Source organism: Maniola hyperantus, chromosome 10, assembly GCF_902806685.2.
Source record: "Maniola hyperantus chromosome 10, iAphHyp1.2, whole genome shotgun sequence".
Lineage (NCBI taxonomy): Eukaryota > Metazoa > Arthropoda > Insecta > Lepidoptera > Nymphalidae > Maniola > Maniola hyperantus.
The window spans coordinates 1,472,147-1,496,855 of NC_048545.1; the positions used below are offsets into that span (position 1 = coordinate 1,472,147).

Below are 24,709 nucleotides of genomic sequence, written 5' to 3' on the forward strand. Positions count from 1 at the left end.
TCATTCCAGAAGCTTTCAAACCAAGTATAATAATTATGTAATGAAGAAGTAGCTCTCTGATTTGCACAAAGTTCAAAAACCTATAAAACTTATTTATATCGTTGAAATTTGAAAAACCAGAAGTTCTGATAACTTAGATAACAGCCAAGAATGGTTTTATTGGAAAATCCAGCAGATTTAGGAAATAGCACATAAGCACATAGTTCAAAGAACTAATTGACATTGAGGCCCCAAGGTGCTTGAATGGTGACCTAACATAGAAAAACAAAGCAGTGGAAGACCTCTGAAGGAGATCCTCACAAGAAACTTACATCCAGCATAGACGTCTATTGATTGAAACGACGACGATTACGATAGAAAGAACATTTCAAGTGAAAAAATTAAGGTAACTTACCACATCAGTATCAGTAACGACCATGTCCAGGTTGGGTAGCGGCGTACCAAAGGGCAAACTTTCTGGTAACTCCACACTGTACTCGCGTCGGTTAAAGCGAGGTGGTTCATCGTTCACGTCCTTGATTGTGATGGTAACGGTCGCTAATGTTGAGGTTAGGTTGGATATGACGGGCACGCCGTTGACTATTTCACTGGCCTGTAAGCAGGAAATAATTTTAAATGTGCAAAATCCTTGTTGCAGAATTACTTTTACTGCAAAGAGGTGTATAGGTTTGATATTCATAATGACCTTAGACGCACTGACTTGAACTTGGTAAAGCCCTCATATACAGGGTGTAACTAGAACGCTAGCAAACACGAAGGTGATAGTACTGATGATTACTGATATGATACCACAAAAAAATGCGAAGAATAATTTGAAAAACTCCTATATTTTGTAAAAGTACACGATATATTGCAAATGAAACATCTGACTGGCCCGTTCTGATTACACCCTGTATGTAAAATCTCCAATAAATCAACCTGAATTGCTGAAAATCTGGCAGCTTATTTTAAACATTTTTTTTCTTAATTACATAAACAGCAACTAAAGTGAAACTTACCCTAACGGTGAGGTTAAGGGGTGAGGATGGATCAGCTAAAGCTTCTCTGTCTAAGGGTTTTGCTGTTTTAAGTTCACCAGAACTACTGTCCAACCAGAAGAAGTCTAGGGGATCTGTAAATAAGAACAATCTTTTTCCGTTTCGTATGGGGTACAACAGATTCTTTAATTAAGGCTGTTACGCTGGCGAGCAATGTGCAGTGTGGTATTGGGCATTGGATCTGGACAATCATGAGTTTGACTAAATGGGCTGAGCAGTTACTTCCGTATGTGGCAATCTCCTCATACCGACAATAGATGAGATGGCCCTACAGATATCTTTAATTAATCTCTATGGAGCCTGAATCGCGCAAAGAAAGTTTCACTACGAAGCACGTAATACAAGTTTTAAGATACAACTGTCGGACCAGCTGGGTCCCCGGACATGACAGCCATCCAGATGAAGATCTTCTACATCCCCTGTCCTCGTATACAATACATACTAGTAATAAGCTCCAGTTTGACATCCCTGGGTTGAGCGCGGTCAGCATCACGGGCCTTTATGATGAGAGCAACTGTGCCGACCGGCGCGTCTTCAGACAAAGAACCGCTTAACGAGCCGCTGAATACTGGTGGTGTATTCTGCACATCCACTACTTTGACCTCCACGTGGGCTGTGGAGTTTAGTGTGCCATCCTAGGGGACACAGAGAAAAATGATAAGTATTATGTAAGAAGACAAGCTAGTAAACTTTTTTTGTATCCTCATTCAAGCAAATCTTTGTCTTTTTCGCTAAGAAACCTTTTTTCAAAAACTGACGGATGGGCCAAAACTTTTTAGCTGTCAGGAGTCTCTTAAGTCCGGAACACATATAGAAGTATGAACATACGAATAATAGCTATATAACGTATAGGTATTGATAGAATTCATATAGCAACACACTACAACAATATAACCAAATTGATAAACCGTTATCTGACAAGATTTTTATACACCTTTCCCTTATTCCAGGAGGAGAACTCCGCTAGGTTTTGCTCAAGTTATCACCATCGCCAGTCGGTATCATTATCTAATTACTGGATATCGTATTTAAATTATTATAATAATAAATGTAACTAATTACTGTGGCATAGATTTGGAATTGGTAGAACTGTTTATCGTTGTAATCAAGTTTCCTTCTAAGCACCAGCGCTCCGCTGTACTGGTTGGCGGTAGATTGCAGACTCACGACTTCGAAGATCTCGCATGCTTCTGGCCACTAAAATCACAAAAAAACATAAAAATTAAATCAAATATTTAATTAACCGTGTTAAAGTTGTTATAGTTTTGTGCAATAACTAAAGTTACCTTACAAATATGTTAAAAGCTATAACAACAATTTTTTTTAATTAAATAAAGCATTTTGACTAGAGTTAATCTTAAATTGTAAAATAAATGCATGGTCTATAATAATATTTTGTATATATTTTTCTGCATTCAGTTTTTTCAGCTTTGGTTTTCCAAACAATTTCTAGACTGATAACGGGCCGCCATATCATTTTGATGCATACTTGTAGGTGTTGTTTTACACAAAGATGCGTAGACACTGCGCCAGTGTAATTAAATTTGTTGTACACAATCTCTAAACTAAAATAAAATGACAGTTCTGAATCTAACCCTATCCTTACCCGTAGGGAACAATATGAAAGGGATAACAATATATTTCAAACTGTCATTTTAGTTTCGTTTAGAGATTGTGAACAACAGATATATTCTGTGCTGTTAAGCGAATGCGTGTCACACACACAAGCGTACGAATTAGTCTTCACTTTTAAAAGCTTTGCCTACATGTTACAAATATTTAAATAAGTGAAATTCTTCTTACCTGATCGTTAGGTACGCAGCCAACTTCTAAGCTGTCTCCGACGGAGTCTCTATCCTCTACTTCGATGTTGCTTAAAACAGTTTTTCCGATCTCTTCATCTTCTGGCACATCTATTTCGTAAGGACTCTAAAAGCATTCATCACATATAATTTTAAAGCAGGAATTATAGTCATTAATACTGACTAAGCCGTGGGAGAGGCGTTAGTTAAATGCAACGACTGGTTTAGGTCCCGCAAATTGCTATTGCGCTGGATCCTTGTCTCATTAAAATCGAAATGACTTCATTTTGAGTATATTTAAGTAAGATATACTATCAGCTCGAAACTTTAGTCTAGTGCTTACGTCACTAAAATGGCGACAACGCGCATTAGCAATTTGCGGGACATATTACGGAGCGCCATTTTTGAAGCATGTTTGTAAGTAAGTATCAATTTACCCCAAGGTCCACACATTACTATCTAAGAAAAAAACTATCAAAATAATGAAGTCTGGCCAGTACGCTCCTATACTATGTGTAACACACATCGATATAGCTAAAGTAATAATTCTTATTTAAGAATTATAGTACTTAAAATTTCCTTGGTTACACACATAACCTTACGAAGTTGCTTCACTTTACGAATGTATAAGGTCTTCATATGGAGTTTTCTCTTAATTTTTGGTTAAAATGTTGTAATGCCTACGAAGACATATATATTATTATGTATAGTCTTATTGTCTTCGTCTCGCTGCATTGACTTCGCTCAAATTCATATGCAGACAGGCCGGTATTCTGGTAGTAGTAATATTTAATTAAATCAGTTCCCTTGTATGGAGTGTGGAGATTATCTACTCTACTTACATTCTTAAAAATAGGTGGGTTATCATTTTCATCTGAAACGATGACAGTGAAAGGTTGTGTTTGTATCAAGTTCTTAGATTCGTCTTCGTGGACGTTTTCTATTGAGACTAGAAATTTTATGGTGTCTTCTTTCTATAACAGAATAAAAATAGGAATTAAGTTGGTATTCTTAACGAGGAATAATAAATTTACAGTATAAAAAAAACGGGCCGAATTGAGAACCACCTCCTTTTTGGAAGTCGGTTATTACGCTACACGTCGCTAAGCCTTTGCCAATTATTTATTGCTATTTTAGTATTTTATGATTTTTAGGGTTCCGTACCTCAAAAGGAAAAACGGAACTCTTATAGGATCACTTTGTTGTCTGTCTGTCAAGAAACCTACAGGGTACTTCCCGTTGACCTAGAATCATGAAATTTGGCAGGTAGGTAGATCTTATAGCTGACATTTGGGGAAAAATCTGAAAACCGTGACTTTAGGGTTAGATCACACAAAAAAAAATTAAATTGTGGTCATGAACTAATAATACTTAGTATTTTCAACTTTCGAAGTGAGTGACTATATCAAGTGGGGTATCATATGAAAGGTCTTCACCTGTACATTCTAAAACAGATTTTTATTTATTTTTATGCATCATAGTTTTTGAGTTATCGTGCAAAATGTCGAAAAAATACGACTGTAGTACGGAACCCTCAATGCGCGAGCCTGACTCCGCACTGCACTTGGCCGGTTTTTTTAAAGTAAATTCGATTTCTGATAACGTAAGCAGATTTTATTGTGATATAAATAATTAAAAATTAGCGGTTAATTAAATATTATGCAGTGTTTTAAACTGCTGCTGAGACAATACATGTTGCTAATCTTACCTCTCTATCTAATGGCTTGACTAGGGTAACTTCCCCGGTTGTCGGATTGACTGAAAATTTGTCCGTTCCGACCAATCCGTACCGCAACTGAAACAAAAATAAAATAAGTTATTATTATATTTTACTTATTTCCAACATGATTGGTTGATGTTGGGAAAAGACCTCTCTTTCCTCGTTCCAATTATCACATCATCATCGTCAACCAATAGACGTCCACTGCTGGTCTTGCGCCGCCTGAATCCAGCGGCACCCTACGACTCGTCTGATGTCGTCCGCCCACCTAGTGGGAGGGTCTTCCAACACTGCGTCTTTCGGCGTCCCAAGGTGCTGGAATGGCGACCTCGCAGGTCGCCATTCCAGCACCTTGGGACCCCAACGTCTATCGGTTTAACGAACTATGTGCCCTGCCCATTGCAATGCCAATTATTACGGTCTATAGATATTTGAGTTGTGTTTGAGAAGCTGTGGTAGCCTAGTGGTTAGGACGTCCGCCTTCCAATCGGAGGTCGGGGGTTCGATCCCGGGCACGCACCTTTAACTTTTCGGAGTTATGTGCGTTTTTAAGTAATTAAAATATCACCTGCTTTAACGGTGAAGGAAAACATCGTGAGGAAACCTGCATGCCTGAGAGTTCTCCATAATGTTCTCAAAGGTGTGTGAAGTCTATGGCCAAACCCCTTATTACTCTGAGAGGAGACCCGTGCTCTGTAGTGAGCTGGCGATGCGTTGATCATGATGATGATGACTTACTGGCAATCCGTCAGGATCTGTCCCCTGTAAGGTGTACACGATCGTGCCGACAGACGTGCTCTCTGACAATATTAGCTTATCCGTGTCCTGCGTGAACACTGGCAGCTTGTTGGCCGAACCTGGAAATTTTCAAAAAAAAACAATTAGAATCACTACCGTTATTTCACTACCCCTATAAATGCGAAAGTGTGTGTGTTTGTTGGTTTATTGGTTTGTCCTTCAATCACGTCGCAACGGTACAACGGATCGACGTGATTTTTTGCATGGGTACAGATAAAGACCTGGAGAGTGACATAGGCTACTTTTTATCCCGGAAAATCAAAGAGTTCCCGCGGGATTTTTAAAAACCTAATTCCACGCGGACGAAGTCGCGGCCATCAGCTATCAGCTAGTAAGTAATAGAAGAGAAAGATATGAGAGCGAAAGCGCGGGCATATTATCTAAAAGTCCAAGGAGATACTGGAGGTATTATTCTAAGGTGTGTGTGTGAGAGTGTAGTGTTTTGTGTATTTGTGTATGTGGGTGTGTGTGTGTGATTTTATTAGAGTGACCAACAAAACTGAATTAAAAGTTGATTCAAAAATCTCGCACGAACAGTTAAATTCACTAAGTATATTCTATTTGTGTGTAGTACAATCGGTGTGTATATGTGTGTGTGTGCGTGTGTTCGCGTGTTCGCGTGTGTGTGTGATTTTATTACACTGATCCACAAAAATTACTGAATTAAAAGTTGATTCCAAAATGATTCGAACAATAACTAACTTCTACTAGGATGCAAACTTCAAAGATAAGTTGTATTTGTATTATTCTATCAGAGGGTAGGTACCTAGTTGTGTTACCTACCTATAGTTTGCGACAGGTTTAGATGGCAATCGGGGTGAGGACGCCCTGCACACCCGCACAACCCCCGCGCTAACCCGGTGCGGGCGAGCGTGGGCGCCGAGTGGGTGTGCGGGACATCCTCCGCCACATACCCCGATTGCCATCTCGACCTGTCGCGTACTATATACTACAGTTGGTGCCGTTTTCTTCGTCTTACAATGTACATTGATCTGGTGTTAATTTAAACTTGAATACAGCCTTTGTAGTTTGTACTTACAGGTCTAATTGACTGAATTTAGCAACTTTTACTTTTAGAAATATCTCATCATACTCTTGACCAGTGCTAAATTATATCCCTTGGAAAACATCGTGAGGAAACCTGTCTGAAAATTCTCCATAATGTTCTCAAGAAACGCACAATAAATGTACATTCCGTGTAAACGAAAGAGAAGTTATATCAAAAGTTGCTTTCTGACTGTTCACACTGCCATCAGCGACGACTCGCTTTACTGGTTTTGTCGCTGAGCGACGAGCATTCAAAAATAAACTCGCTCGGCGATGCTCGCTCGCATGAACACATGTAACGAGCGCGCAGGTTTGCACAGGACCGAGCGACCGCAGGCGAATAAAATCCCGCAAACTATTTTGGACTTACCTTTGCACAAGTTTAAAAAATTTATTAAAAATATGCTCCTTACAAAAAGCATATTACACAATTGAAGATTATCTAAATGATAAAAGAGCGTGGATTTGACCTGCAGCTCGTTCCAGCAACGCACAAGACTGCAAATACTATTTTATACATGGCATTATCTTGTACCTATATCAAATATTTGAAAAGAGCAACCGCCGAGTTTCTTGCTGGTTCTTCTCGGCCGGAAAGGCATTCCGAACCAGTGGTAGATGCATCCGACTATTCGTAAGCACTTGTAAAAGTTTATACGAATAAAAAAGATTTTCATTTTCATTTTCATTTTCGAATGGCGCGAGTAACCGCTCGTCGCACTTGCACACTCGCTTATAGCCCGGCGACAAAACTATCGAAACTACACACTCGCTTCCCGCTGATCACCAACTCGTTTATAAGTAGTTTCTAGTTCTACTCGTTTCTCGTTCATCGTCGGCGGTCGGACCACTGCCTTAGGCACTTACCATGTTGAAAGCAGAAGATAATTGAGACGCAGACCACCACTGGGAGCCATCTCGACGCCATGTTGCGTCCTGGAAACAAGGAAAATAGTATCAAATTGAGAAACAAGAATTTTATACAGGATATTTCATAAAACCTAAATTCAAGCGTAGCTTGCGAAGGCCAGACCTCCGTTATTTTATAAAAGCTGTTTTTATGTTAAGTTTATCTGCGTATTGTCCCCAACACAAGGAGGAGCTTATTCCCGCGACTTTGTCCGCGTGGATTTCACAAATTTCAAACCCCTATTTCACACCCTTAGGGGTTCAATTTTCAAAAATCCTTTCTTAGCGGATGCCTACATCATAATAGGCTATCTGCATGCTAAATTTTAGCCCAATCCATCCAGTAAGTAGTTTGAGCTGTGCGTTGATAGATCAGGCAATCAGTCAGTCAGTCACTCAGTCAGTAACTCAGTTAGTCAGTCAGTCAGTCAGACAGTCACTCAGTTAGTCAGTCAGTCAGTCAGTCACCTTTTCCTTTTATATATTTAGAAGAAGGTCTGGCCCTCGCGGGCTCTTTAACAGTAAACACAGAAATATACGGGCTTCCTGTCAATAGTCAATTGCACCTAAATTACTTCAAGGGCGTACGATACTACAAGTCAATTATTTATCTATCCAGCTGCTCGATTGCGGTAGAATGACGGCTACAATGTCACGATCGCAATCACCTCTGATTTGTTGACGCCCGCTCACTATTGGCTACAATGCACTGTTGCAACAAGAATCACAATCATTGAGATCGTAATCATGTTTGATGCAGGTTTCACGAAATCGGCCTACGGGCTTTTCCGGTCTGGTGTTTTTGAAATCGTCATTATTCAAATTATTTACGAACTCTACATCTAAAGGAAAAGGTGACTGACTGACTGATCTATCAACGCACAGCTCAAATTACTGAACGGATCGGGCTGAAATTTGGCAAGCAGATAGCTATTATAACGTAGGCATCCGCTAAGAAAGGATTTGAAATTTGAGTAGTCCATGCGGACGAAGTCGCGAGCATACCAATACTTACTTACGAATTTAAGAGCCTCAATAGCTCAACGGGTAAAGGAGTGGACTGAAAACCGAATGGTCGACGGTTCAAACCCCGCCCGTTGCACTATTGTCGTACCTTTTCCTAGCACAAGCTTGACGCTTAGTTGGAGAGGAAAGGGGAATATTAGTCATTTAACATGGCTAATATTATTATTATTATTATTTTTTAAATTTCACTATTTTAGAATATCCTGTTAGGTATTAGCTTGTATGTAAATTAAACTCGTCGAATAGTTAGATAAATTGTTTGAAGAAATACCTTATTTAAAAAAAAATAAGTAATTAGTATTGCAATTTTTGCTGCAATCAGCTCGACAAGTAATAAGAAACTATGGTCTGATACTACCGAGTACCGACCCTTCAATTACTAGGGTCAATTAATACAAGGCCGAGAAATATTAGATTTTGTATAGGTTGTTTCTTGGTTAATTAGTTTAGTGTTGCGACTTGCGTAAATTGAGTTAGTTATAAATGCAATCAATTAATTAACTAGTAACTAATTAAATATAAATACTTTTTTCATAAAAAAGCTGTGATAGCCTAGTGGTTAGGACGTCCGCCTTCTAGTCGGAGGTCGGGGATTCGATCCCGGGCACGCACCTCTAACTTTTCGGAGTTATGTGCGTTTTAAGAAATTAAATATCACTCGCTTTAACGGTGAAGGAAAACATCGTGAGGAAACCTGCATGCCTGAGAGTTCTCCATAATGTCCTCAAAGGTGTGTGAAGTCTACCAATCCGCACATGGCAAGCGTGGTAGACTATATGACAAGCTGGCCAAGCGCGGATTGGCAGACTTCACACACCTTTGAGAACATTATGTTTCCTCGCGATGTTTTTCTTCACCGTTAAAGCAAGTGATATTTAATTACTTACTTAAAACGCACATAAGTCCGAAAAGTTAGAGGTGCAGGCCCGGGATCGAACCCCCGACCTCCAATTATGCATTAGCTATCACACCACGATACTACAGATATATATTATAATAAGTATTATGTATGTAAATTTTGGAAAAAAAACGGCAGTTTCTCATTACTGTAGTTACATGAAATTAATTAATGAATTACCTACTTTGAATTAAAATAATTAAGAAAGTAAATTCATCATCATCATCATCATCATGATCAACCCATCACCGGCTCACTACAGAGCACGGGTCTCCTCTTAGAGTGAGAAGGGCTTTGGTCATAGTCTACCACGCTGGCCATGTGCGGATTGGTAGACTTCACACACCTTTGAGAACTTTCAGGCATGATGCAGGTTTCCTCACGATGTTTTCCTTCACCGTTAAATTAAGTGATATTTAATAAATAAAACGCACATATCTCCGAAAAGTTATTGGTTAATAAGCAAATTAAAAAGCTAATAATAGTTTCATAACTTGTACTTTGTGAAACGACTAATTATTTTATAGTCAAAAAAATCTTGCAGTTTTTTTTTATTAAAACTACAGTAGAAACTCGATTATCCGGCCCTCGGTTATACGGATTTGCGATTATCCGGACTACCAAGCGAAAATTGTTCGGCCAAGTGCTACTCGGGTTTTTTTTTCCGCCATTTTGTACGATAAATCAAAAACTATTATGCATAAAAATAAATAAAAACCTGTTTTAGTATGTACAGGCAAAGGCCTTTCATAATTATGATACCTACCCCACTTGGTATAGTTATCTTACTTTGAAAATTGCAAATATTATTATGGTGAACATAGTGTGCACAAAACCCGCTTTTCTTCATACATTCGATTATCCGGATTTTCAATTATCCGAATCCCTAACGACAATAATTAGTCCGGTTAATCGAGTTTCCACTGTATATATTTTATAAAGCATAATAGTCGTGATTGCAACACAATTTATCTCCGCGTGCAAATAATTTCTAGCTATTAAAATGTATAAAATTATTTAAAAAATTTGAAAATATAAATTTGCACAACGAGCTAAGGTTAATTGGCGTTTAATACGGTAATTTATACCGAACCGGATTTTTGCTGTTGACAGACGTACCAACTTGGTTGGTTCCAACCTAATCGGTTATGAAGCTTTACGTAGGCAATTGGGTATTTGCCTACTTTTGAATTTGGTAAATATTATTACTTTATTATAAGCTAGAATAAAAATAATGACGTACACTGAAAAAAATATTAAAATCCAACAAAGATTTACAAAGTTACAGGCAATTTAATTTTGGAGTGGGGGGGTCTTCTATCCCTTTCTCGCAAAACGAAAATTTGTATGAAACCGCATGAAGCTACTATAGCATTAGTAGGTGTGACGTCAAACTGTTGTATCGCTATCTCTGTCTAATCAGAAATATTTAAATGCTTATAACTTTTTTGTTATCTGATCGATTTAATTAGTTTTTCAGTTTACGTCATTATTTTTATTCTAGTTTATAATAAAGTAATAAAAAAATTGGAGTCAAATACCCAATTTAGATTGTTTCAACTGTCCAAGTCTCAAGTCCAAACTGTTTTACTCGGTAGGAAAGGCATTCGTCGATCCTAACCAGTGGCAGATGCATTTGACCATTCAAAAGTACTAGTATAAATTTATTTGAATAAAAATATTTCTATCCTATTCAATATGACAGGCTATTCTATTCAAAATAACATACAGACAGCAAAATCCTTGAATGGGAAGCTGGAAGAAATCTCTGTTTGGAGATAAGCATTTCCAATGTAACTTAATTTATTATTACTTTGTAACTACAATTTTTGGTACATGAATAATAAAAATAAAATAAATAAATAAATAAAATCTGTCTGGTGTACCTATGTCCGGTCCGATTAACTCATCAAACAACAATTACTAAGGTAGTTAAATTATTGTTATTTAATAGTTATTAAAAAATCATTTAATTTGCCATTTTGACTAGGATCAGCTGTTTATCTTAAAAATTCTTTTAAATGACCTAGAAATATTACTTCCTACGTCCATGGACCATATGAATAATATAATTAATAGAATTGAAGTTCATACGCCAGCAGAACTACCTACTATACAGGTATTTTGGATAAGTTTTTGTAACCGTTCAGTATCAAACTAAATTGGATCGTCTGTTAACAGCATTTAATTGGTTGCAAAACACTATCCCACGACACAGTTCGGCTGTTGCGTGAATAAAGCGTTAAACTATGATATTAATTTACATGTTTAGTGTAGATTTCGTTCATAATATGACGATTTGAGATCAAATTCACATTTGTCATCTTCGCGCGTCGTCATCTCAACTCTCAACCGATAGGTATAGTACGTAGGTACAGACGGAAACGTTTAAGTGCGGAAACCAACCCAGAGAGAGAGAGAGAAGAAGAAGGTATAGTACGCGACAGGTCGAGATGGCAATCGGGATGGAGACGCCCCCGCACACCTGCACAGCCCCCGCGCTAACCCGGTGCGGGATATCGCGGGTGACGTGCGGGGTGTCAGTCCGCCTCATACCCCAATTGCCATCTTGACCTGTTGCGTACAGTTATCTCCTACAATCGAATCCTTCGAAATGTGGACGTATCGCAGGATGCTCCGCATCAGCTGGACGGCTAAAGTATCCAACGCTGAGGTTCTTGCCCGGATGCAGAAAAAGACCGAGTTAGTTAAAACCATCAAGCAGCGTAAGATCTCGTACCTGGGCCATATTTTGCGACACAATAGGTACCGCCTGCTGCAAACAATCATGATGGGTAAAATAGCTGGGAAAAGAGGGGTGGGAAGAAGAAAGAAGTCATGGCTACGTAACATCAGGGAGTGGACTGGCATTAAAACAGTCGGAGAACTATTCCGCCTAGCCATGGACAGGGAGAAGTTTAAAAAACTGACTGCTGACCTTCAGTAATGGAGAGGCACTAGAAGAAGAAGAATCTCCTACAAAGCCTAAGACCAACATGCTTTGTAGGAATTTTCACACACCACGGTTTTCAGGACAAGTGATAGACGTTGTAGTCCCACGGGCAAAGGACAGTGTTATCAAGACCCACCATTAGATGGACAGACGAAGGGAGCTGCTGGGTTCAGGCGCAAGATCGTGAAAGTCTTTACACTCTAGTAAAGACTGCGCGGGGGCTGTGCAGGTTTTTTTTTATTCATTATAGGTATACCTACGCTTGACCACAGTCACACCAGATGGAAAGTGATGATGTGGCCTAAGATGGGACGCGTTTACCTAGAAGATGCCTATTCACTCTTGTTTTAAAGATACCCGGGATCTCTACCTATGTCCAGCAGTAGACGTCTGCTTGAAGACGATAACGACGGTTTTGCGTTCCATAACTCAAAAACGTCGTTATCGTCTTCAAGTAAACGATCTTGTAAAAAATATCTCGAGAGTGTAAAATTGTAAAAAACCACAAACTAAAAAACCTTGCAACTCCGAAACCAGATCAAGCGTGAACAATGAGATAGGTTGTGCAACCATGTCGCTATGATATAGATCTAAACGCAACCATTGAATCACGAAATAGAACAATGCTGTAAGTCCGGTGGTAGGTAAAGATAACCCTGTGAAAAATATATTCTAAACTACGATTATAAGGTATAGGTAGGTCAATGCTTAATTTTTAGGGTTCCGTACCTCAAGAGGTAAAACGGAACCCATAGGATCATTTCGTTGTCTGTCTGTCAAGAAAACCTATAGGGTACTTCCTGTTGACCTAGAATCATGAAATTTGGCAGGTAGGTAGATCTTATAGCTGACATTTGGGGAAAAATCTGAAAACAGTGATTTAGGGTTAGATCACACAAAAAAAAATTGTGGTTATGAACTAATAATTTGTATTTTCAATTTCCTAAGTAAGATAACTATATCAAGTGGGGTATCATATGAAAGGTCTTCACCTGTGCATTCTAAAACAGATTTTTATTTATTTTTATGTATCATAGTTTTTGAATTATCCTGCAAAATGTTGAAAAAATACGACTGTAGTACGGAACCCTGACTCGCACTTGGCCGGTTTTTTAAATTAAGTAATTATTCAATTTGTTAGTAGATTTTTTAATACCTAAATTAAAAGTAAAAAAAAAAAACCGTGTCAAGAAACACTATCTGTCACTGTAGATTTTCTGCCATAACTATATTATGTACAGTTAGCTATGTAGTATGTATTATTTATTTAATTATACTATATTGATTTTATATAGTATTTATATCCATGTATATTGTATATATTATATTATATTTTATAGTATGTACCTATTAGAGTGTATGTGTTTATATATACCTATATATATTTATATATATATTATATTTATAGCTAAATTGCGACTCCCCGTCTTACAGTTCTATAAGTTCTTAAGTATGGGTTGCCTGGAAGAGATCACTTTAGTGATAAGGTCGCCCTTTGTTTTTTAAGTGTATCCTGTATTCTTACTCTCTGTAAATCTATTAACAATAAAGTTATTTTAAATTAAATTAAATTTAAAAAAGACAACATTAAATTAAAACTACAATAAATTAAATGACAACAACAACTATTTACTTGTTAGTAAATAGTTGTTGTTAGTGAGTAGTATCAGCTATCAAGCAACGGATCATCGATTTCTTAAATAAAACACTGTAAAAAAGAGATTGTTTATTGAAGCGACGATGACCTCTGATGATATATATATAAAAGTGATATTGACCTCAAAAACAAATACCAATTTTGTTTTAGTACATTACCCACTGGAATTTAATTTCTCAGTAAATTTTAATTTTATTTATTTGGTGCATCATTCAAGTCACGGTTGCGAAACTTATCTCACATTGTATTCTTTATTCACGTAACATTTCTGACTGTGAATGTTTGCTTTAAATGATAATTTATTAATTAATATCCATCCATACTAATATTATAAATGCAAAAGTCTATCTGTCGGTATGTTACAATTTCACAGCCCACCCGACGGACGGATCTATAGAGTATATAATACTATAGAGATCGCTTGGATTCGGGAGATAGGCTACTTTGTAAAATATCCTTGAAAAATCAAAGAGTTCTCATGGGGTTTTTAAAATACTTAAATCCACACAGACGAAGTCGCAGTCGTTATCTAGTACGTACTAGGTAGGATCAGATAAATTCATTAATTGATCCTGCTGGAAACCCAGCGCTTTCTAAGCTTTTAGTTTCTACTAAGGTCTGTTACAATACGCGACCCCAAGCAATGTACATCGGCCTTTAGAATGACATTTCGGCTTTGTAGAGCCTTGTCTCTGTCACTCATACCTATATGACGTTTTGTCGGTCTCAACAACAGGGACAACGCTCTACAAATCTGCTATCTCATTCAAAAGGTCGATGTACATTACTTTCGGCCGCGTACTGTACTTGCAAGGGCGTCAACTGCGAAATCATCATCGTCATCATAAAGAACCCATAGCTCATTACTGAGCACGGGTTTCCTCTCGGAATGAGAAGGGTTTTGCCATAGTCCATCACGCTGGCCAGGGCAGACTTTACACACCTTTGAGAACATTGTAGAGAATTCTCAAGTATGCAGGTTTCCTCAATTTGTTTTCTTCTAACTCCGAAAAGTCAGAGGTGCGTGTCCGGGATCGAGCCCACGATCTCACGAATAGGAGTCGGAGGACGTCTTAACTAAGCTATCAGGGCGATGTAAAATCGCCAGTAGCGAATCGGTGACGAACGACGATATGCATTATTGAGGTTGACCCGAACCGTTAATCCACCAAGAATCCACCATTATCGTACAGTTACACGCAAATGACCTCTCCGTGCGCACTGTTCACACTGGGGTGACCAGCGTGAGAGAATATTAATATTCTGCTTTATTTTTTTATGTTTTTATTGTTTCTTAACAATGAACGAGTAACGACAAAATAAAGAGTCTAACAACACAATGCGTGATTTTTAACTATGTCAAAGTTAAGGAATTAAGATCTACTTGTTATTATACTTACAGACAAAATCCGGTCACACGAAGGGGTTCCGTACCCTCGTAGATAATATGATTATGAACAATACCTAACAATATGAACTTTTTAATTTTATTTTATTTGCTTGGGAGCCTTTTTGAAATTGTTATAATTTCGATAAGCCTCTACGCCGCGTGTGATCAATAACTGCGCGCTAGTTTAATAAGAGGGGGACATTATTTAATAACTAATGCAAAAAAACCGGCCAAGTGCGAGTCAGGCTCGCGCAACGAGGGTTCCGTACTACAGTCGTATTTTTTCGACATTTTGCACGATAATTCAAAAACTATGATCCATAAAAATAAATAAAAAACTGTTTTAGAATGCACAGGTGAAGCTCTTTCATATGATACCCCACTTGAAATAGTTACCTTACTTCGAAAATTGAAAATACTAATTATTTGTTTATGACCACAATTTAATTTTTTTGTGTAATGTAACCACAAAGTCACGGTTTTCAGATTTTTCCCCTAATACCAGCTATAAGACCCACCTACCTACCGAATTTCATGATTCAAGGTCAACGGGAAGTACCCTGTAGGTTTCTTGACAGACCGACAGACAGACGGACAACAAAGTGATCCTATAAGGGTTCCGTTTTTCCTTTTGAGGTACGGAACTAAAGAGCTAGTAACGCCCTGCTTTTCTGTCTGACTCTTTTACTTATATTATCTTTATTTAAATTCACTTCTGGTGTGTTTATATTGATAAATATTTACGTATGTAAAATCAGTGGCTCTACCGCGGTTGTTTGACAGCTACAATGTCACGATCGCAATCATCTCTGATTGGTTAATGCTCGCTCACTATTGGCCACAATGCATTGTTGCAACAAGAATCGCACAAATTCAGCCAATCACAACAATTGAGATTGTAATAATGATTGATGCAGGTTTTAGACAATCGACCTACTGGTCTGTCTCAGTAATTACCCACAACTCAAGGTTACCCTACATAAAGATCGCAAACATGCCTCCATTAGCTACAACTGCTCTAATTACCTACAGAGTTCTACTGAAGCTGCCCCAAACATTACACGGTCTAGTAATGTATGACATTGTACAGTTTAACACATTAGCTAGTGCATGAAACATTTTGTCACGCGATAAAATTGTTATTTGATCCATAAACCTAATATGAGTTCGGATAAGCCTAGGCAAATATAACAGGTTAGCTGAAGCCCCGCGTGGAATTAGGTTTATTCAAAAATCCCGCGGGAACTCTGATTTTACGGGATTATGTCACTCTCCAGGTCTTTATCTATACCCATCCAAAAAATCACGTCAATCCGTTGCACCGTTGCGACATGATTGAAGGACAAACCAACAAACCAATAAACAATAAATTGACGTGATTTTTTGCATGGGTATATTATTTAAAGGCCTGGAGAGTGACAAAGGCTAGTTTTAATCCCGGAAAATCAAAGAGTTCCCACGGGATTTTTAAAAACTTAAATCCACGCGAACGAATTCGGGCATCAGCTAGTATTGTAATAGTTTTTGTGACTCTACTGACTCTATTGCCTTACGCAAGACAGATCTCGAAGCTTGCAGCCACAATAATGTCGCATTTATACGTAAACCCGTGATTGAAGTAAGCGTAAAAACTTGCTTTGCGGCGCCGCGGCCCGCGTCGACATCTCGTCTCGTACTTATACATTGCGTAACGAATCTAGTTCTATACGCCATGGCATTTTATGAGGTACTAGCTGCGCCCCAGCTTCGCTCGGGTGGAATATAGAAAATTGAGGTGGGGGTAGAATTTCCAAAAATCCTGGAGCACGTATTTCTTCATTTATGACCGACAACCCAAATACCAATTTTCATGCAAATAACTTGAAAAATGACGAACTTTCATACATCATATCCTTTCTTGGTGGATACTCTTTACAAAGAACACACCTTCAAAATTTCATGTCTCTAGGACCAGCGGTTTAGGCTGTGCGTTGATATATAACTCAGTCAGTCAGTCAGGACTTTGAATTTTTTATATAATATGTAAAAAAAGAAGAAGATTAGTTCGGTATAGCTAGAATGTCATAGCTACCCGACTACCTATAGTGTGCGTCTTTTAGGGTTCCGTACTCAAAGGACTATACGGCACCCTAAGGACAGTGTCGTAAAGTTTCTCTGTCGATTAAAAAATACCGGCCAAGTGCGACTCGGGCTCGCGCAACGAGGGTTCCTTAATTCAGTCGGATTTTTTCGACATAAAAATAAATAAATAACTGTTTTAGATTGCTCAGGTGAAGCGCTTTCATATTATAATACCCCACTTGGTATATTAATCTTACTTTGAAAGTTAAAAATACTAATATTTGTTCATGACCACAATTTAATTTTTTTGTGTGATGTAACCACAAATTCACGGTTTTCAGATTTTTCCCCTTATGTTAGCTACGTAGACCTACCTACCTGCCAAATTTCATGATTCTAGGTCAACGGGAAGTACCCTGTAGGTTTCTTGCCAGACAGACGGACAGACAGACAGACAGACAACAAAGTGATCCTATAGGCTATAAGGGTTCATTTTTTCCTTTTGAGGTAAAAAAAACCCTAAAAATCAAGCACAAAACTGTGTCTCTATCAGCCCTACTCAGTCGCTTAATCGTTACTTAAGTTTAGTTAAAACGAGTCAGAGCTATATCTCTCACATAAATCTGTCTCGTTTTAACTCAATCTTAAGTAACGATTAGCGACTCTGAGTACGGCTGTATGTTTATTTTATATTAATTTATATCAAGTAGGAATATATCAGTACTGCAACAGTACTTAATTACCTATTCGTTAGATCAGAGCGAGCCAGCGGCATGTTAACAAATGGGTAACCTGCTTCACAGCATTGTTCACATTGCTACGAGTTAGATGCATCTAATACGATCTAGATTGTAGTGTTAAGGTGGGCCTTCTTACGCGCTTCTCTCCATACTAACGTCTATTATTCTATTCTTTGTTGTTCTAGATCTATAACTAAACCATATATCGATTTATCTCTCCATTATTTATGCCCTAAAACAATTCATCATCATCATCAGCCTGTGGATGCCCACTGTTGGACATAGGCCTTCTCTAAAGAGCGCCACCACACCCGGTCCTCAGCCTTCCTTCTTCTCTCACTTCCCGCCAGCCTCTTTATATCGTCGGTCCATCGTGCTGGAGGGCGTCCCACACTACGCTTGCTTAAACGCGGTCTCCACTCAAGGATTTTCCGGCTCCAACGGCCATCGCCTCTACGACAGGCATGACCTGCCCAGTGCCCCTTCAGCTTGCTAATAGTTTGGGCTATGTCAGTGGCCTTGGTTCTCCTGCGGATCTCTTCATTTCGGATCTTATCAGGGAAACTCCTAACATAGCCCTCTCCATAGCTCGCTGAGCGACTTTGAATTTGTGAACAAGGCCGTTTGTCAGTGTCCACGTTTCAGCACCATATGTGAGGACGGGAAGAACACAATGGTTAAAGACATTCGTCTTCAGGGACTGAGGAATTGACGATAAGAAGACTTGACTCAATTTCCCAAAAGCTGCCCAACCGAATTCTTTGTTGGCTTCCTCGTCGAAATTGCTTCTACCTAACTGAATTATTTGGCCAAGGTAATTAATATGCGTCGAAAATGTTGGCTAAAACAATTAATGTAGTAAAATTGTATTTATTTCAAAAATGCACTTTAAGTTTTAAGTACAGTTTACCTACCTACTTATTTTATTTTCAGTAAATAATAATATGTAGGTATATTATTTGGTTTTTATCACCGATTTGAGAACTTTCCAATCACAATGCAACTTACACAATCGCCCACTTATCACTACAATTGAAATGTACCTATGTAATCTAATTACATCAACAATTCAGCACCACGCATTGAAAAATGGAGGCAAAACTTAGAGCGATTGGTTGCGCGATTGATTTAGAAATGGAGATTACTTTGTTCCTAACCAGTTACTAACCATCTGGTTATGAAATGAAATACGTGTGAAATACGTTGTGAGTGTATTTTGCCGGACAGCTCGTGAAGTTCCAGCGAGGACAAGAAAGAGGGTAGTTCGCTTACTGCCCATGACAGCTCGAACTTCGTCTCTCGGTCTCGCAGCACCGCAGTCCCGTCGTGACCACGACCCGTGCATAACCCGTAGGGGTTGAAATATCGACAAATAAAAACAAAAATTAATCGTGGTATGTACCCGTTATATGAAATAGTTTATTTGTATGAATATGAGAAGACAAGGTGTTTAAGTCAACATATCCAGTCAGGAAACCCTGACATACAAATTTTTTGACAAAGTAGGTAGTACACTGTAGTACATTTAAATGTATAAAAGGAAACATGACTCACTAACTGACTGATTAATCTATCAAACGCACAGTCAAACCACTGGACGGGTCGGGCTGAAGTTTGGCATGCAGATAGCTATTATGACGTAGACATCCGCTTAGAAAGGATTTTTAAAAATTCAACCCCTAAGGGGGTGAAATAAATTTGCGTAGTCGCGAGCATAAGCAGGTTTTTTTTTTTAAAGAATATTAGCCATATTAAATGACTAATATTCCCCTTTCCTCTCCAATTAAGCGTCAGGCTTGTGCTAGGAGTAGGCACGACAATAGTGCAACGGGCGGGATTTGAACCGTCGACCTTTCGGTTTTCAGTCCACTCCTATACCGGTTGAGCTATTGAGGCTCTGAAGAAAGAGGTTGAGGTTAAGGTTGAGTTAACTCTGAGGTTGAGTTTAGAGTAACCACTGGGTATCTATGAATAATTTATGCTTAGATATACTTAGGTACAAATTACCTTGAAAGGTTACATAAATAACTCTTCAATTAATAAATTATTATGATTCAGGAATTTTAATGAGCGGTAGATACTTTAGTATAATACCTATTCGGATACACTACTCGATTACCGCTTTGCTGTGTACAGTCAGCAGCATAACTTACTAATCACTTTAAGTTAAACAATGCTTAGTCACGTACATAATAAGGTAGCAAATCACGTACATAATAAGGTAGTTGGTTACCTAATGTATATTAAGTGGAAAGGTGTACATTTCTCATATTGTTTTCCGTTTGACATTAAAAACGAAAGTGAAACTCTTGGGTATTGTTTTATTATGAATGGACAGTTGGTGTCGTATGACCAGTTCTAAGTGAAGAGAGTAATAGAAATCTGGTCCGGGCTGTCCAACTTTGTTACTTGTCGTTTGTTATTCTAATATAATAATTACCACTTTTGTTATTGTAATTCTGGAAAACGAACATAAGAGTTTTCTGCATTTCTATAATTTTTCTTGAAACAGATAGGCTGTGCCGGCTTCTTTAACATGGTAAAAGAAGTAAGTACAAAATTTTTATGGGTAGGTACTTAAGTAATGTCCGGTAGACTCGGTATCTGACATGCTATCGTTAAATTATGATTCTTAGAAGTTTTCATCTTTTCGTATTTAATGTAAATTACTATTATTTTACATTGGTATTTAGAATAAGCCCGCACTGCACCGGTCATTTTTTTTGTCAGAATCTTTTATGATATGAAAATTGTATGAAACCGCTTGCGTGTATGTTTTTCGCCAATACATGTGGCTTCATACAATTTCCATGTTATTAGGTATATCACAGAATTTTGCGCAACAATTGCGTGGTGAAACTTCGCAGACTTAGGTACCCTTAGGTAACCTAGGCAGCACTGGATATGGCGATGTGGCACAAGATCGTGGCCTGTGGAACTCCCTACAAGATACCTACGTCCAGCAGTGGACGTCTATCGGCTGACGAAAACGAAAATGCATAAAATAGCCTGGTCTTTATCAAAAATGCTTCGAAGCCCAATCAAGGATTTCTTTATGCGGAACATTTTATGATAAAGTATAAATATAAATCGATTAGTTTTATTATTTGAATGCTGACGTAAGTATTTTAACCTTTAAATTTTAGGATACAGTAAGTAAAAAAACATTTAATTGAGATTAGTCATAAAAATTAATGGAATCGATATTTGATAGCGCGACTTCGTTCGCGTGGATTTGGACTTTTTACAAACCTTGTGGAAATCTTTGATTTTCCGGCATAAAAAATAGCCGATGTCACTTTCAGGTCTTGAACTTTTTTTTTTTTTTTTTTTTTTTTTTTTTTTTAATACAATAAAACTTAAAGCTAGCCTTATCTAATTACTATATAAATCATGACCGCGTGGAATGGTGCCAAGAATACTGGCTGCATTTCCGCGCTGGACAGCCAGGCTGATCCGCTGCGCAAAAAATGAGCCAGCCCTTCTGTCACCAGTTGAGGCTATTAATCGCGGTGAAATGTCTCGTAAAAAATTTTTAGCACTTGAACTATATTGATATATAATCACGGTCTTGAACTATATCCATGCACAAAACAAATCCATTGCTCCGTTGTGGCACTAACCAATAATGAAACACATTTTCGCGTAATATAATAGGTATTGTGGGAATAGAATAGAATAGAATAGAATAGAATGTTTTTTTATTCATGTAAACTTTTTAAAAGTGCTTATGAATAGTCAGGTTTAATTTACCACTGGTTCGGAATGCCGTTCCTACCGAGAAGAACCAGCAAGAAACTCGGCGGTTGCTCTTTTTAATTTTTAAATTTACAATGTTATTATTAGAATTGAATCTGTCTGTAATAAGTTATTCTCCCACTAAATCTGTCTGTAATGATTATTTTGCAGGGAAATCGGTCTTACATTGTAGTTATAAAATGATATGATTTTTTGTATAGTGGTAGAGTGGTAGTAGGTATATGGGGCCAGAATTCATTATTAAAAAGACTAATTAAAAAAGTCTCATGATTTTTATTTATTTTTACATAATTAATTTAATTATTAACGCTGCAACGGAAAGCGATTAATGACGTTACGAAGCGTATACGACAAATATTTTTCAATTTTTTAACATAAAAAATACTTTCCCGCAGAAATTACTTACTGTATTTTTTAGTTAAATTTTTTTTTTTTAATTGTCTTTTACGGATTGTAACGTTGTTATTCACCTTCCGTACAGCATGACGTCCATGTTAAAAATAAATAAAATTCATGATTTTTTAAAATTATTCTCTTTAATAATGCGTTCTCGCCCCATAAACTACCACTATACAAAAAATCACTTCATTTTATGGGGTACTACAGTCAAAGACACTATTAATTTTGTGCATTGTCTATTATAGTTCAATAAGTAATAGAATAAGAAGGATTACAAAATGACGATGTTCATAGCTTGAGAATGGTAATGCAAGTCGCATAGCCAGCTTTTGAATGTCAACTCAGACCTCCGCGCATGCCGCAAGGTCGCTTGCTTTCACCGCTGTAATAACTAGCTGGGTCCGTAATCCTTGGAGTATTTTAATAAACACTGTGAATAGAAACCACTCTTGGGTCCGTAAGTAATGATTCATGAATGAAAAAAACTATACTTATATAAATCTGAGCTATGACTTCAATCGCGTATTAATTTGATTGAATCTCAAATTGAGAAGTATAAGGAATAAGTTTTAGATACCGTTTAAGTATAACCGAACTGTTTGGTAAGTAGGTAGGTAGGTAGGTATCTACTATTGTTCTAAATAAATAGCTATTTTGCATAACTTTAATAATATTTCGGAAGGAACATTTCAAAAGCGTAACAGATTCATTACCAACGGATCAAATTGGATAGAACCACCTTGTCTTTCAACAAAATTGAATAGAAAAACACAAAAAAGCTTGTTAAACTCTTTTATTTTGGCTTCATGGATGGGTTATAATAACTTATCCAATACTAGTTGATGCCCGCGACTTCGTCCGCGTGGAATTAGGTTTTTTAAAAGGTGGCCATTCCAGCACCTTGGGACCCTAACGTCTATCGGTTGTACGAACTATGTGGCCTGCCCATTGCCACTTCAGCTTCGCAACCCGTTGAGCTACGTCGGTTACTCTAGTTCTCCTACGGATCTCATTTCTGATTTGATCACGTAGAGAAACTCCAAGCATAGCTCTCTCCATCGCTCGCTGAATGATATACTTTTAAGTATATTTTATACTGGCAAGCATTTGAACTAGTGAACAAACTAGGTCATTGGATTGACTTGATAGAGCTTTAACAGGACGTGAGCAACTACTACAGAATTTCAATGACGACCTTTCCAACCGGAAGGCTGCATACGACTGCATATAAATATCTAAATATATAAAAGGAAAAGGTGACTGACTGACTGATCTATCAACGCACAGCTCAAACTACTGGACCGATCGGGCTGAAATTTGGCATGCAGATAGCTATTGTGACGTAGGCATCCGCTAAGAAAGGATTTTCGAAAATTCAACTCCTAAGGGGGTGAAGTCAACAAAGTCGCGAGCATAAGCTAGTCCTCATATAAATATAATATGTACCGTAGACTCTAACCTGTAGTTAGGTAGTTACTTACTACATCATTACGTACCTCTAATTCATATCCATCCATACTTCCATACTTCAGTACCCTTATTATAATTGCGAAAGTGCGTTTGTTTGTTGGTTTATCCTTCAATCACGTCGCAACGGTGCAACGGATTGACGTGATTTTTTGCATGGGTATAGAGTACCCTTATTATACTCGTAAATGCGAAAGTGTGTTTGTTTGTTGGTTTGTCCTTTAATCACGTCGCAACGGTGCAACGGATTGACGTGATTTTTGCATAGGTACCTATAGATAAAGACCTGGAGAGTGACATAGGCTGCTTTTATCTCGGAGAATCAAAGAGTTCCCACGGGATTTTTAAAAACCTAAATCCACGCGGACGAAGTCGCGGGCATCAGCTAGTACTTAAATGTTTTTAGTACTTAAATATTTTACTCCCTTCGGCGGTGTTCCCTTTAGATTACAACATTGGGTTATTCAAGGGGCGGACCAACAAATTCCTAAACGGTCGGCAACGTATCGGCAGTTCCTCTGGTGCTGCAAATGTTCATGGGCGGCGGTAATCACCCGCCTGCTCGTTTGCTCGCTATCTCTATTAATAAAAAAACCGGCCAAGTGCGAGTCAGGCTCGCGCAACGAGGGTTCCGTACTACAGTCGTATTTTTTCGACATTTTGCACGATAATTCAAAAACTATGATGCATAAAAATAAATAAAAATCTGTTTTAGAATGTACATGTAAAGACCTTTCATATGATACCCCTTTTGATATTGTTATCTCACTTCGAAAGTTGAAAATACTAATTATTAGTTGATGACCACAATTAAAATTTTTTTGTGTGATCTAACCCTAAATTCACGGTTTTCAGATTTTTCCCCAAATGTCAGCTATAAGATGTACCTACCTGCCAAATTTCATGATTCTAGGTCAACGGGAAGTACCCTGTAGGTTTCTTGACAGACAGACAACAAAGTGATTCTATAAGGGTTCCGTTGTTCCTTTTGAGGTACGGAACCCTAAAAAAGAAGGTTGTGGCTACATGTCTAGCTATCCTAGCCA

At 37.9% G+C, this 24,709-nt stretch overlaps 1 protein-coding gene across 4 annotated transcripts in view; it reads right to left on the reverse strand.

Annotated features, from left to right (window-relative positions):
- LOC117986193 (cadherin-87A-like) overlaps positions 1–24,709 on the reverse strand; it is a 290,214-nt gene that overhangs the window by 262,963 nt on the left and 2,542 nt on the right. For all 4 annotated transcript variants that reach the window (XR_011237212.1, XM_069501318.1, XM_034973035.2 and 1 more), the window contains exons 2-10: positions 7,272–7,340; positions 5,298–5,416; positions 4,548–4,634; positions 3,682–3,813; positions 2,841–2,966; positions 2,100–2,234; positions 1,480–1,672; positions 999–1,111; positions 395–592 (exon numbers count right to left, since the gene is read on the reverse strand). Coding sequence is in view for 3 of the 4 variants with exons in the window: in XM_069501318.1 (XP_069357419.1) it covers positions 395–592; positions 999–1,111; positions 1,480–1,672; positions 2,100–2,234; positions 2,841–2,966; positions 3,682–3,813; positions 4,548–4,634; positions 5,298–5,416; positions 7,272–7,332 (1,164 nt within the window). In the remaining variant the exon portion in view is untranslated. The remainder of the gene's footprint in view (positions 1–394; positions 593–998; positions 1,112–1,479; positions 1,673–2,099; positions 2,235–2,840; positions 2,967–3,681; positions 3,814–4,547; positions 4,635–5,297; positions 5,417–7,271; positions 7,341–24,709) is intronic.